The 19,356-nt window shown below is 42.1% G+C and overlaps 1 protein-coding gene across 1 annotated transcript in view; it reads left to right on the forward strand.

Moving 5' to 3' along the window:
• Window positions 1-4,762: 4,762 nt before the first annotated feature.
• Window positions 4,763-19,356, forward strand: part of LOC311104027 (alpha-1,6-mannosylglycoprotein 6-beta-N-acetylglucosaminyltransferase B-like) — a gene marked incomplete at its 5' end in the record, with an annotated part of 92,175 nt that continues 77,581 nt past the window's right edge. The window contains 2 exons of the mRNA XM_084145678.1: window positions 4,763-4,830; window positions 6,935-7,047. Coding sequence (XP_084001804.1) covers window positions 4,763-4,830; window positions 6,935-7,047 — 181 coding nt within the window. The remainder of the gene's footprint in view (window positions 4,831-6,934; window positions 7,048-19,356) is intronic.

Raw genomic sequence — 19,356 nt, forward strand, 5'->3', positions numbered from 1 at the left:
AATAAGTTGGGTGAATTTTGGCCCATTCCTCCTGACAGAGCTGGTGTAAACGAAACAGGTTTGTAGGTCTCCTTGCTCGCACACGCCTTTTCAGTTCTGCCCACACATTTTCTATAGGATTGAGGTCAGGGCTTTGTGATGGCCACTCCAATACCTTGACTTTGTTGTCCTTAAGTCATTTTGTCACAAATCTGGAAGTATGCTTGAGGTCACTGTCCATTTGGAAGACCCATTTGCGACCAAGCTTTAACTTCCTGACTGATGTCTTGAGATGTTGCTTCAATATATCCACATAATTTTCCTTCCTCATGATGCCATCTATTTTGTGAAGTGCACCAGTCCCTCCTGCAGCAAAGCACCCCCACAGCATGATGCTGCCACCCCTGTGCTTCACGGTTGGGATGGTGTTCTTCGGCTTGCAAGCCACCCCATTTTTCCTCCAAACATAACGATGGTCATTATGGCCAAACAGTTCTGTTTTTGTTTCATCAGACCAGAGGACATTTCTCCAAAAAGTACGATCTTTGTCCCCATGTGCAGTTGCAAACCGTAGTCTGGCTTTTTTATGGTTGTTTTGGAGCAGTGGCTTCTTCCTTGCTGAGCGGCCTTTCAGGTTATGTCGATATAGGAGACGTTTTACTGTGGATATAGATACTTTTGTACCTGTTTCCTCCAGCATCTTCAAAAGGTATTTTGCTGTTGTTCTGGGATTGATTTGCACTTTTCGCACCAAAGTACGTTCATCTCTAGGAGAGAGAATGCGTCTCCTTCCTGAGCGGTATGACGGCTGCGTGATCCCATGGTGTTTATACTTGCGTACTATTGTTTGTACAGATGAATGTGGTACCTTCAGGCGTTTGGAAATTGGCTGGTCTGGGCTGTTTTCTTTTGATTTTACCATGATGTCAAGCAAAGAGGCACTGGAAATACATCCACAGGTACACCTCCAATTGACCCATATTATGTCAATTAGCCTATCAGAAGCTTCTAAAGCAATGACATCATTTTCTGGAATTTTCTAAGCTGTTTAAAGGCACAGTCAACTTAGTGTATGTAAACTTCTGACCCACTGGAATTGTGATACAGTGAATTATAAGTGAAATAATCTGTCTGTAAACAATTGTTGGAAAAATTACTTGTGTCATGTACAAATTAGATGTCCTAACCGACTTGCCAAAACTATAGTTTGTTAACAAGAAATTAGTGGAGTGGTTGAAAAACGAGTTTTAATGACTCCAACCTAAGTGTACGTAAACTTCCGACTTCAACTGTCTGTAAGTGTTTAGAAAATGAATATTGCATGATGTCTCATACCATATCAGACTTTTATCCGAGAATTATTCACAGTGGAGGGGTGAAATTAACTACACTACAGTGAAACAACAAACCTTGGCAAAAAGACCCAGCCTTTCTCAATATAAAATTCTACTGATAATAAGGCTGAGTCTGTTGAGGTTTGGTGCCCTCTTGTGTCACAGTGGTTAGTCACTGCTTTTGTTTCCCTATAGGACGGGATGCCCTGCAGCTCTCCAATCTCGCTCCCCTCTTCTCCCAGATGTCTGGCAGAAGAGCAGTGGGGGAAAATGCTGGACGGAGGCCAGATAATCTGTATGAATGCAGCTTTTTCCCATCAACCCTGATTTGAAGAGGGAGTGGTTACAGAATTCATGGGACAACACCTAGTAAGCAATACTATACACATTAAAAAGGGAAATACTGTAGATATGTTATTAAAATGCAAATCAAGGCTAGAAGCATTAGAACCTCTAGAAAAGGAGTTCTAACCTTGAATATGACTGGGCAAAGAGGTAAGAATAGGAGAGGCATCTATTTTATAGGACACTAGATCACAGCAGTCTAAACATAGCCGAGGACAATAGAGCAATATGTCCACTAGATGACAGCAAAGGGACCTCTCAGGACCCTACAGGAAAGGTGAGAAATCCATATCTTCATTTAAACCAGGGTAATTAGTGGCCTGTAGTTTATAAATCCAAAGACTTTCCCTTTGGTTTAGCTGTTGATGACGGTCCCCTTTTCTAATTGAGACCGGAACATGATCAATACCGATAGCTTGTAGGGAGGCAGGTTCGCCATGGTGTAAGGACTTGTAGTGCCTTGCCATGGGGTAGTCTTCATTGCCTACCCGTATGGCGTACTTGTGGACTAATTTGTCATTTAGGGTAGGACATCTCTTAAAGCTTATTACTGGTGGCTCAGGGAAGACTTCACATAATAGCGTATCACTTTAGATGATTCCCCAATTCTTTTTAATGTTTATTTTAATGTTCTCTGCTTCAGTGCTATATTTTGTAACGAAATACACTCTCTCTGGTGCATCACGAGGCGCTCCCCTTCGCAACAAGTTCTCTCTGTCAAGTTGTCCGGCCGTTATACCTGCATCTTTCGGGACCTGAGCGCTGTAACCCCGGTTCAAGAAGCAATTCCCCAATTCAGCAGATTTGACACTGTTATCACAACTCAGGATATGACCCAGATGCAGACACAGGAGGTGGATGGTTCGGTTCTCAGAATATCTATTAAAACAAAGGGGCAGGCAAAAGGGCAGGTCGAGGGCAGGCAGAGGTTCGTAATCCAAGGCAGAGTCAAAAAGGGACAGAACAGCAGGCAGAAAGGTTGGAACCGGGAAGACTAGAAAACAAGCACGTGAGAAACGGGAAACATGCTGGTAAGACCTAACAAAACAAGACGAACTGGCAACAGACAAACAGAAAACTCAGGTATAAATACACAGGGGATAATGGGGAAAAATAGGAGACACTTGGTGGGGGGTGGAGACAAGCACAAGACAGGTGAAACAGATCAGGGTGTGACAACTGTAGTCTGTTTCCTGATCACAAATTTCTTTGGACTCTTTGGAATTGGCCATATGGAATGTTCTCTTTTAGCCTTTTGGGGTGGAAGCTATCTGCCCTCAGAATGGTATTCCCATCTGTAGGCTTCCTAAAGATTGATGTGTGCAAACAACCTCTGTCATTTTTACAGATGTCAAGGTCCAAAAAATTAATGTTATCCTTCTGTCTACCAAAACCTACTATTGTGTACCTTAGCAGGGCTTCCCTTCCTTCTTTTTTCTACAAAATAATGTTAAGGTCTGAACTTGTCATCTTAAATGAACGTGAGCTGACTGTCGATGCCTTTGAAGCCAGAGCTTGGGTGTAAAGCCATTCTCCACACCATGACCATACCGTGCCTGCCAGAAAGCCCTGTTGTGTCAGTCTGAGTCAGGGCTCATAGGGCTGCATGAAAATGGTTGCCATAGCAGCAGGGATGTAGATTGCTCTCTGTCATAGTAGGGGTGGCCCTGGGTGACCTCAAGAATGGCCACCTCCTCTCTGTCTTTCTGTCTCTTCTCTGTGATTTATTGCCTTAACCCAATGACATTCTCCTCTCTCTCCTCTCTGACTAGTCCTGCAGGTGCAGGAGCATAAGTGGTCAGGCTGGTCACAGCCATGCTGGTTTTCATGGGTGTCTGAATGAAATCTAGGGATTGTGACAATCGGTTTCATCTGTCTCTCCTCCACTTTGCAGGTCTCATATCATTAATTATCTTATTTTATATGCTTCATTTTCACTAGGTAACAAAAAGCCAGAGGGAGGATAGATATTTTTTTCATACATTGTGGAAAGGTGAGATCGTTCAGTTTTGTTAGTAACTTCTGCCTACCTAGCTATATATTAGAATAGTAGAGTAGGTTATTATCAATCAGATTCCTAGAATGGGCCAAAGCAGGCTAGTCTAACAGGTGCAAACTCTTAACTGATGCAAGCGCGTCAGGTCCTAGTCCTACCAGTCACACTGCAGCAGTCGATAAGATACTTGGTTTGAGTGTCCTCCATTCAGACTATTGAGTGCCGCTGTTGATCTGTCTGCTCTGCTGCTTACGGCAGAGGGAACTGGCCATGGTGCTGAAAGTGGAAAAGTAGCCCAAAGCGTCAACGGGTGTGAAAAAGCTCGTATGTAAGGTTCAAGTAAATGTATACTGTCCAAAGACTAAACATGTATTTTTTTATTGAATAGCTCGTGTGCCTTTAAGTAGAACACTGTAGGAACTAGGCTATCTATGATGTTGGCTTTCTATTCTAGAGACTAATTCACTGCGATTTTGATTTAGGCTTCAGTGCAGGGCTGAATGGGTAATTTTTATGAAAACAGGAGTCATTTTTCCTGATATACTGAAACTTTTGATTGTATTTATCACTCGTTAGATGGCGCTGCACTGAAGACAATTGTAGGCTACTTGCACAATCTGGAAATACACCGCCAGAAAGCGAATGGAGCCTAGCACACACTCTGTGTTCTCACTGGTGAGCATTGAATGAAGCAGTCGTCTTCATAAGAAGTAACAAATTGACCGTTTGCTATGGACTTTTACTCTCGATAATTCTACCACCCTTTTCCCTACTTGAAACACATATACGTTTACCATGTTAACGAGGAGAGGAGTGAACAATATTACTTGTGTTTTTCTAACAGAACGGCTAGGACTCCGGAGTCAGGGTTGACGGACTAATTTCAACTCAGCTGAGGCAAACTATTGTTGAATGCAGCTGGGCAAGCGGAGTGTATTCCCGCCGAACTTTACTACACCAAGCACGTGAGGTATTGGTTATCCGATTCCGAAGTCGATGTATCAATATTTTCAGAGCTCTATTCATTCATAATTACTATGTTGATGTTTGCGCATTGTGAAATATACACAATGTTGGGGACTCTTTGCGTTTTCTCTTTCTCCGGAAAATGAGTGCTGTGAACACAGACTATTCAACTATGGTGAGAAGATGTCTTCTGACGTTCAAACCATTCAGGTAAGCATTTACATGTAGGCTACTACTCTCGTTGTCTCGATGTACGGTCAGTGTTCTCTCTGTGTGTTGCCTAAGTCTCAAATTGAGTTTAAAAAAATAGTTAACCTTATGAAAATGGGAATATCATGAGTAGGCTAAAACTAAGCTCACAATGGTCAGGGTGCCTTGACAGGACTATACACCTTTGGATGGAATAGAGGTGTGAAAATGGAGTTGTTATGTCAGAAACATGTTATGGCAACCTCATAAAAGCAAGGAGTAGGCTAATGGCATAAGGGATCAGGGTGCATTGCAGATAGTGCACAACAAGACTGCTGAATATGAACTACATATTACTACAGTAGTTTGCCTTTATTAGCCCCTGTACATAGAATTACATACATGTATCTATACAGTAGGCCTATGCACTTGACACTTGAGTCAATAGGGATCACTGCATTGTTTCAGAGCTCTTGGGCATACTCTGATCACTATGGTAAACCTGAACTCTGCCAGCACTCTAAAAGCGGTTAGGCTTCTGCCTAGTGTCTACTGTGAATTCATTCATTGGTGTGTAGAATGTGTTCAGTGGCATGCAAACACACAAAGGAACAGATCAGCATACAGTAGGTGATATAAACTATTTGTGTGTATTTCTGCTCACACAGGTTTTAGCTTTCATGAGCACAAAAATCAGCTCTTCACCATTAGCCCAAATATTGGACAGTAATGGGGTGTGACAGTGCTCTTAGGCAGTAACTCTCCTAATTTCTTAGAGTATAATTGTTACTCTGAATGAAGTAAAACTCAGCTCTCTTTTAAAGGGCTACCCTTACAGCATAGGATGAGAGGAAGGAAAGCAATATCATAACCTCTGTTAAATGAGCAGCAAGTGATGTGAGCTGTGGCCGTCCAGCAGCTCTCCTCTGGAGGAATGGATGAGAATTGTTTCAAACATTTCAACATTTGAATGAGCATTTGTCAGTGGAACACTTTTCTCACGCAATGACGTCATCTACATTTTGAAAGGCATCTTATGAGCATTCATTTCCACCCACCATTCTGAAAATGTGAAAATGTCTACAAGGATTGTGGTCGCAGTCACAAATATGCAACTGTCTATGAATGTAATCCTTAATGTTATAATTTTTCAGTTTACTTTTATTGCATTGTGTAATACACAAGACCCATTTACTGTATGTAATGTGCCATTTACCTTTGTCCACATCCAGATCCCCAGCATTGCCATAGGTAGATGAGTTAAGAATGATGATTGATTGATACATCATCCATTTCTAGTGGATACTCCGCACTCTGTTATATGGAAAGAAATGCAGTGATAGGATCAAAACACTAAGTGAAGGCTAGCTAGTGGCACAGCGGTCTAAGGCACTGCATCACAGTGCTTGACGCATCACTACAGGCCCAGGTTTGATCCCAGGCTGTGTCACAGCCGGCCATGACCGGGAGACCCAAGAGGCGGCGCACAATTGGCCCAGCGTTGTCCGGGGTTAGGGGAGGGTTTGGCTGGCTGGGATTTCCTTGTCCCATTGCGCTCTAGCGACTCCTTGTGGCGGGCCGGGTGCCTGCCAGCTGGACGGTGTTTCCAACCGACACATTGGTGCGGCTGGCTTCTGGGTTAAGCGAGCAGTGTGTCAAGAAGCACTGCAGCTTAGCAGGGTTCTCGACCTTTGCCTCTCCTGAGTCTGTAGGGGAGTTGCAGCGATGGGACAAGACTGTAACTACCAATTGGGGGGTAAAAGTAAAAAAAATAAACCTAAGTGGACTCAAAAAACCAAAGTAAAGGCATGTGTTTTCATGATGCCCTCAGCATACCCCCATGAAAAGAATAGCAACGCGTTAGACCAACGGCCATCAAGTTCAAACTTGTCATCTCAGCTCTTTAAGTTTCTTTGTTATTTTGCATCATCTTCTTGCGCCCCATTCCTTTTGTACTGTACAGCTCTTTTGCTTTCATTCTGACAGTTAACTCCCCGCCCGCCCCCTCCCCTTCTCTTCGCCTCCCCTGCCTTAACTCCCTTGTTTCTCTCTTATTGTTCCCCCTGAGTTCTAACCCTGAGTCTTGCTCTCTGTCTACTGGCTGCCCTGGTCCCTGTCCCTGCAGGATCTTTGTGGCGGGGATCGGCTTCTTCAGCCTGTGCTTCCTAATGACCTCCCTGGGGGGTCAGTTCTCGGCCAAGCGACCCGGAGACACTTCCTTCACCATGCGAGCCGAAGGTAAGCTCCAGAATACAGACAGTACAGCGTCTCTCTCGGTGCTGCCTGGCAGCCTCTGATAACATACGTTCTCTGCACACAATAAACAGGGATGAACATGCTCAGTGCAGCAGAAGCCGTTGATTGCAGGCAGCTGGCTGACAGACCCCCTCAGTCTGCTGCTCATCAGGTGGGGGTTAGGGGGCCTGGGGAGATGGTGATGTGGATCTTGTTATCCTCCCCTCACCTTCCTATAGTCTTGCTAAGATGTCACCCTCTCCAGGTCTTTAGTATTCACCCTGGTCAGTGTTCCGTGCTCTGGGAAAGCATGCTCTTAAATTTCGGAGCACGTTATCTGTGTTTGTGCTATGTGCCCCTGCATATACAGTGGGGAAAAAAAGTATTTAGTCAGCCACCAATTGTGCAAGTTCTCCCACTTAAAAAGATGAGAGAGGCCTGTAATTTTCATCATAGGTACACGTCAAATATGACAGACAAAATGAGAAAAAAAAATCCAGAAAATCACATTGTAGGATTTTTAATGATTTTATTTGCAAATTATGGTGGAAAATAAGTATTTGGTCACCTACAAACAAGCAAGATTTCTGGCTCTCACAGACCTGTAACTTCTTCTTTAAGAGGCTCCTCTGTCCTCCACTCGTTACCTGTATTAATGGCACCTGTTTGAACTTGTTATCAGTATAAAAGACACCTGTCCACAACCTCAAACAGTCACACTCCAAACTCCACTATGGCCATGACCAAAGAGCTGTCAAAGGACACCAGAAACAAAATTGTAGACCTGCACCAGGCTGGGAAGACTGAATCTGCAATAGGTAAGCAGCTTGGTTTGAAGAAATCAATTGTGGGAGCAATTATTAGGAAATGGAAGACATACAATACCACTGATAATCTCCCTCGATCTGGGGCTCCACGCAAGATCTCACCCCGTGGGGTCAAAATTATCACAAGTCCCAAAATCCCAGAACCACACGGGGGGACCTAGTGAATGACCTGCAGAGAGCTGGGACCAAAGTAACAAAGCCTACCATCAGTAACACACTACGCCGCCAGGGACTCAAATCCTGCAGTGCCAGACGTGTCCCCCTGCTTAAGCCAGTACATGTCCAGGCCCGTCTGAAGTTTGCTAGAGTGCATTTGGATGATCCAGAAGAGGATTGGGAGAATGTCATATGGTCAGATGAAACCAAAATATAACTTTTGGGTAAAAACTCAACTCGTCGTGTTTGGAGGACAAAGAATGCTGAGTTGCATCCAAAGAACACCATACCTACTGTGAAGCATGGGGGTGGAAACATCATGCTTTGGGGCTGTTTTTCTGCAAAGGGACCAGGACGACTGATCCGTGTAAAGGAAAGAATGAATGGGGCCATGTATCGTGAGATTTTGAGTGAAAACCTCCTTCCATCAGCAAGGGCATTGAAGATGAAACGTGGCTGGGTCTTTCAGCATGACAATGATCCCAAACACACCACCCGGGCAACGAAGGAGTGGCTTCGTAAGAAGCATTTAAAGGTCCTGGAGTGGCCTAGCCAGTCTCCAGATCTCAACCCCATAGAACATCTTTGGAGGGAGTTGAAAGTCTGTGTTGCCCAGCGACAGCCCCAAAACATCACTGCTCTAGAGGAGATCTGCATGGAGGAATGGGCCAAAATACCAGCAACAGTGTGTGAAAACCTTGTGAAGACTTACAGAAAACGTTTGACCTGTGTCATTGCCAACAAAGGGTATATAACAAAGTATTGAGAAACTTTTGTTATTGACCAAATACTTATTTTCCACCATAATTAGCAAATAAATTCATTAAAAATCCTACAATGTGATTTTCTGGATTTTTTTTCCTAATTTTGTCTGTCATAATTGACGTGTACCTATGATGAAAATTACAGGCCTCTCTCATCTTTTTAAGTGGGAGAACTTGCACAATTGGTGGCTGACTTAATACTTTTTTCCCCCACTGTATATCACAGTGCACAGGCCATTTAGAAGAGTCAATGTTAGCTTGGGCGCTGTTGCCTCTGTTGACACTGTCTCATCCTCATAGGGCAATGTGGGCATAATCAGGTGACATAACCACCATCAAACTTGTATACCACCCAACAGAACAATAGAAAGTCAATAGAACTCAAAATTATTCTTATGCTTTATTGTTCTACTTGTACTGTTTGTGACAGACTATTTGCTTTATGGTTTGTGCAGCAGTGATGCATGCTTGTAGACTAAAATGCTGCTGCAGTGCAGTGAGAATACACAGTACATACAGTACAGTAGGAATCTCTAGTGACAGCTTGTTTGTCTGTGTGAAAGCCTGATCTAAAGCAGAATCCCTCTCTGTCCTCCAAACTGTGGATACAATCCATAAGTGATGGATAATCTTCATGTAATGTAATCTGCCATGCTGCACGCCAGCCCCAGGAGAGAGAGAGAAAGACAGAGAGAGAAAGAAAGGCAGAGGGACGTGGGCAGGCAGGCAGGCAGAGGAAGGCTAGAACGCTGCCTGATAAATTAACCACTCACAGGCTGCAGTCTAGGGAAGGCATTTGGCCCTCAGCTCATTAAACACTGCCTGCTACCCAACTAGGGAAAACCTTGCTAAGTAAACTCTGAGCTTCTCTGTGTGTGTGTGTGTGTGTGTAATGAATGGGCAGGGATGGAGGTCAGTGTTCATTGGGGCAGCACCAGGAAAGTAGACACCAAGTCAGCTACTTCTGGCCCCAGGAGTGATACAGAGAGCCTGTTGATTGTAATCTGCTTTAGTGATGAGGATCTTTTAGTGCACGCACGCACACACACACAATTAGTATTTTGCAAGAGGGAGGAAAAAGGCTAGGGGCCAAGTAAATGATGGGGGATCTCTTTACGCATTAGACCAACTGAGGATAGAAATACTGTATGTCCCAGATTGACTGTGATGTTAATAAGCCTTTTAGTGGGAGTGCATGAATGGACCTGTAGTTGATAGAGTATGAGTTTAGATGTATATGGAAGGGAGAGCAAGTATAACAATTAGGAAAACCAACAGACTGGTTTCTAATGTAGGGAAGAGAAAGTTGCTTGATCAAAGGCGTTCCCCACTGAACAGTTCCCTCTCCCTCAGCAGTTTGTTTTTATAATGGAACTCACTTACAATTCAACCACAGGATAAAGCCTCAACAAAACTGTGTTAGGACAGTATACCGTTTTCTGTTTGTTATAGACAATACAGTCATTAGAGGCAGCCTGAACCTATCATAACCTGTTGCCCATAATGTTCTTTCAGAGAAGTCTAAATTACATTTGAGCAGATACAGTATACTGTACAATAAATGATTATGCTGTAGGCTACTGGGAGGACTACAATACATTGAATCATTTGTAGATTCTGCCCAGATCCTGTCTGTGTAGTATCCAGCTATGCAAGCTTTGATGCTATTTACATTGGATGATCTGTTTGTCTAGGGCTTTATTGGCTTGTTGTGTGGACAGGGAGAGAATTAGCAGGCATACAGGCTCTGTTGTAGGATCATCCCTGGTCGGATTAGTGACCACACTGGGGATATAAACAATGTTATACAGAATTGATACCAAACAATGAAATAGAATAGATTCCTAAGGTTTCATACAATCAGTGTTTGAATCTTGCATTTCAATTACCACCACATATTGATATGTATCAATTCAGACGTGTTAACCTCTGAATCAACATCAATACCAATCAATATATTGTAGCCTATTCCCAGTGACTGCTGTTGCTCAATGCTTATTGATAGAGCAATATTGTACAATTTGCCTTTCCTGTCCCGTTGCTTTACCTGGCTACACCCAGTAGGCCACTGAAATATCCAAAGGGCTTGTTTGAAGCATGTGGCTGTACAAACGTTTACCCCATTATTGGTGCAGGTTAACATTTGTCGGGATGAGTCTTGTCCGTGATGCAGAACTGAGCAATATCCGCTAGATGTGCCAGCTGCAAAGCCAAAATTGGCTATATTGTAAAAATGAATGAAAACAGAAATGTGCATTTTGGTCTTAATTTAAGGTTAGGGTTAGGCATTAGGGCTAGCAGTGTGGTTAAGGTTGGGGTTAGGTTTCAAATCAGATTGTATGACTTTGTGGCTGTGCCAGCTAATGACCACTCTGCAGAGCTGCCTCCAGTACATGAGTCATCCCAATAAATGCAGGTGGTCTTTCATGGAAGGTGAAACTAATGATGTGGTGTGGGCCTATTTCCTGGAAAGGAAGGAATGCATGAAAGATTGAAACTTTTGATCCTCTCTATCTTAAAGGCTGCAGAGGTGTTCCAGGGGCTTCTAATTGGGTCTTTGAAGCCCTCCCCCACGGAGACCCCTTTTCAATGGGGGCTATTAACGTGGCCCTGCCTGGCTGTTGGGGAGATGGAGAAATGGTAAAGGTCATGTTCGCCAAGATTTGCCCTTGGCAGGATGTGGCTGTTTTAAATGGTTGATATACAATAGTTTGGATGTAAACATATTTTGTCTATCCCCCCTGTACTGTTGAGAGATGAGAGGTAGAAGTTCCATTGTGCTGTTCTACACTCAATCGGAGTAGCTATTCTATCAGACTAGCTATACACACTCAATCAGAGCTAAGTACAGTACTGTAGCATCCTTTAAAGGAACCTCCCATTATGAAGCTCCTGTGTGTCTATTCACTCAGTCACTCAGTTAATGCACTGTAGCTGTGCACACACAGTGTGTTTGTGTACTGGGCCTAAGGTGCTTTCTCAGCAAATGCCACTGATGGATGTTGGTACACATCTAATTTACAGGAGGAGTCTGGCGGTAATATGGGGCCAGGGAAGTAGACTGGCTCACACACGTACAGTGGGGAAAAACAGTATTTAGTCAGCCACCAATTGTTCTCCCACTTAAAATTTTTTAATGAATTTATTTGCAAATTATGGTGGAAAATAAGTATTTGGTCACCTACAAACAAGCAAGATTTCTGGCTCTCACAGACCTGTAACTTCTTCTTTAAGAGGCTCCTCTGTCCTCCACTCGTTACCTGTATTAATGGCACCTGTTTGAACTTGTTATCAGTATAAAAGACACCTGTCCACAACCTCAAACAGTCACACTCCAAACTCCACTATGGCCAAGACCAAAGAGCTGTCAAAGGACACCAGAAACAAAATTGTAGACCTGCACCAGGCTGGGAAGACTGAATCTGCAATAGGTAAGCAGCTTGGTTTGAAGAAATCAACTGTGGGAGCAATTATTAGGAAATGGAAGACATACAAGACCACTGATAATCTCCCTCGATCTGGGGCTCCACGCAAGATCTCACCCCGTGGGGTCAAAATGATCACAAGAACGGTGAGCAAAAATCCCAGAACCACACGGGGGGACCTAGTGAATGACCTGCAGAGAGCTGGGACCAAAGTAACAAAGCCTACTATCAGTAACACACTACGCCGCCAGGGACTCAAATCCTGCAGTGCCAGACGTGTCCCCCTGCTTAAGCCAGTACATGTCCAGGCCCGTCTGAAGTTTGCTAGAGTGCATTTGGATGATCCAGAAGAGGATTGGGAGAATGTCATATGGTCAGATGAAATCAAAATATAACTTTTTGGTAAAAACTCAACTCGTCGTGTTTGGAGGACAAAGAATGCTGAGTTGCATCCAAAGAACACCATACCTACTGTGAAGCATGGGGGTGGAAACATCATGCTTTGGGGCTGTTTTTCTGCAAAGGGACCAGGACGACTGATCCGTGTAAAGGAAAGAATGAATGGGGCCATGTATCGTGAGATTTTGAGTGAAAACCTCCTTCCATCAGCAAGGGCATTGAAGATGAAACGTGGCTGGGTCTTTCAGCATGACAATGATCCCAAACACACCGCCCGGGCAACGAAGGAGTGGCTTCGTAAGAAGCATTTCAAGGTCCTGGAGTGGCCTAGCCAGTCTCCAGATCTCAACCCCATAGAAAATGTTTGGAGGGAGTTGAAAGTCTGTGTTGCCCAGCAACAGCCCCAAAACACCACTGCTCTAGAGGAGATCTGCATGGAGGAATGGGCCAAAATACCAGCAACAGTGTGTGAAAACCTTGTGAAGACTTACAGAAAACGGTTGACCTGTGTCATTGCCAACAAAGGGTATATAACAAAGTATTGAGAAACTTTTGTTATTGACCAAATACTTATTTTCCACCATAATTTGCAAATAAATTCATAAAAAATCCTACAATGTGATTTTCTGGAATTTTTTCTCATTTTGTCTGTCATAGTTGACGTGTACCTATGATGAAAATTACAGGCCTCTCTCATCTTTTTAAGTGGGAGAACTTGCACAATTGGTGGCTGACTAAATACTTTTTTCCCCCACTGTATTAGGCCCGGAGGCCAAGTGAGGGGTGATAACTCATGAACTCTCACAGCATATGTTGTTTTCCCCTACATCTTGTAACCCCATAGTAGGTCACGTATTGCGTCAGAAAATATAGTAGTTGGGCAGCAGCCACTAAAGTGAGGATAAAACAGAGCGCTGAATAACTAATGTGCAGGATGTACAAGAGTGAAAATTCCGTCTAATTTGACCTCCATTCGATGTCTTGGCTATCTTGTCACAATGTGTTCACATGTTCATTGAAATGCTAATAATGCAGTTAAATCCATCATAGTGTAAAGACGTACACTGCAGCCATGTTCAGTGATGTGTTCATGTCAAGATAGAACATGATAGAACTAGTATTTTGTAGCTCAGCAGTCATCACTACCTGAAATAGAGCTGTTCACTGAATTCTGAAAGTGAAGAAATTGCTTTTTACTGTACAGGTCTATAAAACACATAAATTGCCTCAGTGAAAGAAAAATGGCAACCTTGAAACAGAGGGTGGTCCTCTCAGATGTGGTTATGAAAAAATAGAAGAATTGGTAGACGAGAGACGGGTCAGACCAAGGTGCCCACGTGGAAAGCGTACATGTTTATTAACTCAACATACAACAAAACAAGAAACAACGTAACGTGAAGTCCTCAGGCTCTACACATACAAGCCTAAACGGAACAAGATCCCACAAGTGATCAGCCAGGGATAAGGTAGGCAACCAGGCTAGTTAAGTATGATCCCCAATCAGAGACAACGAGCGACAGCTGCCTCTGATTGGGAATCACACCCGGCCAAACATAGAAAGATCAACCTAGATCTGCAACATAGAAATAGACTAACATAGATCTCAAATAGACATTCACACCCTGACTCAACAAACAAGAGTTCCATAGGTCAGGGCGTGACACAGGGTAAGGAAGGCATGGGGTTCTGCAGAGAAGAGGGGAGAGAGGAGAGGGGAGAAACCTCAGAGATTCCTCATCCTGAGCAGCTGAAAATATTTACAGTCATCTTGATTCTGTGTTGATTGATCAAATCTTCATCCAGTGAAAACACTGTCACAGTCATTAAGTAATTTTCCTTGCGTTCTCACAAACATTATTTCTAGAAGAAGACAAACAAATATGTAATATTACAGTGGAAACCTTTTCAAGTTTTATAACTAACTGGAAGTCACTCTGGATAAGAGCGCCTGCTAAATGACTAAAATGTCAAATGTAAATGTAATGAATTAGTTCTCAGGAGTGTTCAGGTATACACTGAGTGTACAAATCATTATGAACACCTTTACTAATATTGAGTTGCACCCCGTTTTGCCCTCAGAACAGCCTCAATTCATCAGGGCATGGACTCTACAAGGTGTCAATCATTCCACAGGGATGCTGGCCCATGTTGACTCCAATGCTTCCCACAGTTGTGTGAAGTTGGCTGGATGTCCTTTGGGTGGTGGACCATTCTTGATACACATCGGAAACTGTTGAGTGAAAAACCCAGCAGCGTTGCAGTTCTTGACACACTCAAACCGGTGCGCCTGGCACCTACAACTATACCCCGTTCAAAGGCACTTAAATATTTTGTTTTGTCCATTCACCCTCTGAATGGCACACATACACTGAGGGTATAAAAACATTAGGAACACCTGCTCTTTCCATGACATAGACTGACCAGTTGAATCCAGGTGAAAGCTATGATCCCTTATTAATGTAACTTGTTAAATCCACTTCAATCAGTCTAGATGAAGGGTAGGAGACAGGTTAAAGAAGGATTTTTAAGTCTTGAGACAATTGAAACATGGATTGTTTATGTGTGCCATTCAGAGCTTAAATGGACAAGACAAAATATTTAAGTGCCTTTGAACGGGGTATGGTAGTAGGTGCCAGGCGCACCGGTTTGAGTGTGTCAAGAACTGCAACTCTGCTGGCTTTTCCACGCAGTTTCCAAAATCATTGAATGCCTAATGCTGAACTCAGTAGTCAGTATGTATTGTACTGTTTGAATGAGTGTGTGTGTGTGAACCTGATGTGTGTGTACATTACATTGAATCAGAAGCCTATCAGCGGTCTTTGTGCAGAGTCCCTGACTCAGCAGTTCCTCTCTTTGTCTTGTTGGTGGGGTCTGATTTCCTATTTACCCTGAAAATACAGGGCCACACGTTCTATCAGAACATAAGAATGCTGGTGGTGGGAGGTCAAATGTGAACTGAATGCTGAATGTAAACATTGTTAGTATCTACAGAAAAAGCTCCCCATCTAGTTATACCTTATGACTGCCATTCATACCAACGAAGAAGACTGGCTTCCAACTTGCTTGTCCTTCTCCTACAATGTGTTTTGGGTTTGTTTGTGTCTGTGTATATTAGCTTTAGGGGGAGGTAGGGTTAATAGTGTGGTGTTATTTTATGTATCATGAAGGCAAGTTTAGGGAAAGGTCAAAGGTAAAATAATAATATTAGTAATAAGCATGGATATGTTGTAAAATTGAAAATCTATATGCCTTGGAGTGTTTATGGATTGAGAGCCAGTTGAATTCAGAGCAGAGATAATTATGTGTTTTTCATGAAAACTTCTGCAGCTGGTTTAGGAATGTGAATGACGTGATGGCTGTGGAGATAGAAGTAACAATGGAGCTAGTGTTTGCGTTTCTTTATGTTTATGACCTTATGACCTGACACATGGCCACATGCACATAATCTCAGGGGCTGGAGAGGATGATGAATGATAAATGTTGTATAATGTATTATGAAATGATAATGGTGAAACAGAATGAACATGTTTGATATTTTATAATCCAGATATATGTTTAAATAATGAATATAGACATTAAGGATATGATGTGTTATTTTACAGGTTTTTTTTAAACTGAGGCCATGGGGTTGTTCTAGACATCTGGTTTGCATTTACATTAGTTTTTTAAGAAGGGGCTTTTGAGAAGGGGCCTAGGCACGCAGCCAATAGAATGATCGAATGAGAGGGTGGTACGAACTAAAAAAAAGTTAGGAATGTTTGTACATGTGGCTATAAAATTGAGCTCTTGGCGAAAAAGGGACAGTCTTTGTCTCTTTGGAGAAAGGCTCGGCTTTGTTTTTAAATAAAGTCTAAATTCTTAAATTCACAGGCTCTGATGTCTTGAGAGATATTTTTGAGTTAATTATCTAGTAAAATGTTTCTACAACATAATTGGCGACCACGAAGGGACTTGATAGGGATCAGTGACGGTATGTATTTGCAGTTGTGAAACGGCTTGGACGGACCATACAAACAAAAGCGGCCGCTTTTAAAAAGGTAAGAAGTTCTTACTAAAATAGTATAAAGTTTGTGTGGTCCGATCCGGGGCTCGGCAACATCTAAAGAAATACCAAGTAGGTCTCTCCAAATTTAAGAACCAGAAAGTTAGACACTAGGAGCTTTTGAATTTAAGAATACATGTTGCTGTTGTTTGTCTGAACCGTCTGTTCAATTGATTTGATTCATTTGATTCAGTTGATTCATCTTGCTGATTGCTCTGTCTGGGTCATTTGGACATGGGTGGTTGTACGGCTGGTTGAGCGATCAGACAATAACAGGTTAAGTCCTGCAGATACCGCTTTAGACGTTAATCGTCTTGAGGACTGCATAGGTAGGCAGAAATCCTGGGGTAATACCGCTTCTTTTTCTGTGTTGAGGAAGTGTAACAGAAAAATTAGGGCAGAATTGACAGGTCGCTTAGCAAAGCGTAGTATAAATAGAAATCTTGTGGATACCGCTTTGGAGGGCTATAATTAGCATTCCATTGGCCTGAACAGACAAGATTACTTACGGATACCGCTCTGATGATAAATTCTTTGTTAGAGGTCTGTACGGGTAAGTAGTGAATCATCCTGTGTTGTGATGATGTCAATATTATGTAGGGTCTATCAGGAAAAAAAGTTAGGTCATCCTGAGTAGGTGAACGGGTTAAATAGCTACAAGGGCTTCCAAATTTTGATAAAGTGTTATATATAGAGTAGGTCTGCTCATCTCGTATGGTGAATCGGTTGCTTGTGCGGCTGTGAGTCATTCAACTGTCTGATTCATTTGGGCACAAGTGGCTGCTCATCTGTGTGAGTGAGAATGTAATCTTAAATCCTGCAAGTAGATAGCCTTTCTGTAAGGAAGGGAAATCTATTTGAGGTTGGTTGAAGCTTCTGTCTGATGGAGAAAGGGTGTGCCCAATCACTTAGGAAAGAGAAGAATAAATGGTGCGTGGATATTCATTGACCAACTGAGTGTAGAAAATTCACGTTACCAGGAGGGGTAGAATAAATCCTGTTGGAGGAACAGGTCACGTTTATTGGTGTGGTCATATGACGTCTATGCAATGTATTTTGATACATCTGTTAGAGTATGTTTCGGACGATATATTTAGAAACGTTAGAGGTAATGCAGTATTATGATAAATTGACTACGTAAAATAATAAAATTATAGGTGTTGACTTGTTCAAAAACGTAGGTGGATGTGGAAATGGGAGAGAGTACATAGGACATGTGGTAGAATTAAGCATTGTAATAAACTATCTATTATTTCAGAAGCAGATATATAATTAATTTGGTTAGGTTGTTAGATCTGTTTTCAAATCAATGAATGTGGGGTTTGACTTGTTGACTGCTAAGTTGATTACGTTGAGCGTGTGAGAACTGTGTCCTTCAGAACTATTTTCTGATAAAGTGTGGTATGTTCCAGATACTAATACTACTGACTATTATCATTGGAATAAAAGAGGATTAACTTGTCATTTCGATAAAGCATGGATTCTGCATCGCTGAACAGAGTCTAGGTTTTCTAAGTATAGTTTAGCTATAGTTGGGGGGTGTTTAGATTGAAGGAACAGTCAGGATAAGATTGGAAGATCTAGTAGCCTGCGTCTTTTCAGACTGAAGGACTCACTTATTCAACGGGAAAGGAGGAGTGTCTATAGTCTAAATCAGAAAGGACAGTTACATTTGAATAGCGGACTGGCAATTTGGATAAGAGATTTGGCCATAATTTGAATTGTTTAGGTAGACTGGAATGAAAGTAAGGTATTTTAATAATATTAATAGACATATATTATTGGTTATTGTTGGGATGTGAATAGATTTTACTAAAAGCATGAATTAGTTTCCGGTAAAAAGAGAGTCATACTTGTTTGACTGTATTGAGCTGAAATAGTTATTTAAAGAAATTTTGAATAGTTGGATGGAAAACATCTATTTGACAAAATTCTAATTGTTATTATTTTATTCTATGGTTTGCGTCACCAGTGGTGTATGCGAATATTTGGTGAATTGTAGAATCATAATGTATGTTCATTACGTGAACTAGGGGATGCAAAGAGCTTTGGTTATTATGCTGAGTGAATAATCACCCATTTATAGTGGGTTCTAGATTTGTTGACTAAACAAACGTATATTTTAAACAAAAGTAATGCAATAGGCTACAATTATAACATTATCAGAAAAGGGCGCTATACGCTCATCTGTGGCTTGTGTAGCTCAGTTGGTAGAGCACGGTGCTTACAACGCCAGGGTTGGGTGTTCGATTCCCAAGGGGGGCTAGTATAAGTAAAGGAATGTATGAGCTCACGAAGTGAGTGTTGTTTGGAAAAAGAGCATCTGCTAAAATGTTAACGGAGAGGAGACAACGTGGTAGTAATTTTTAGTCATTGAATGAGGTTTTGCTAAATTAAACGAGTGACAATGGTGGAATATGTCTATAAATAAATTGGATTGTGATAAATGGATGATTTCAATATATGAGGTAAACTATAGCAAGTGTTTGGTGTTACTTGTAGCTTACATAGCAAGGATAGTTAATTCATTCTGTAATGGCGGAGTGATGGTTTAATTATGTGGCTATGATTTTAGTTGATCACAGGAGAAATAGGATATAGTTTACTACGCATGGAGAAGTGAATGTCTTATATGGTAATAGATATATTGAACCAAACATGACGTTACTACGGCAATTTAGGATGGTTAATGTTGTTAA

This window comes from Coregonus lavaretus (assembly GCF_964263955.1).
Source record: "Coregonus lavaretus genome assembly, chromosome: 28".
In the NCBI taxonomy this organism is placed as follows: Eukaryota; Metazoa; Chordata; class Actinopteri; order Salmoniformes; family Salmonidae; genus Coregonus; species Coregonus lavaretus.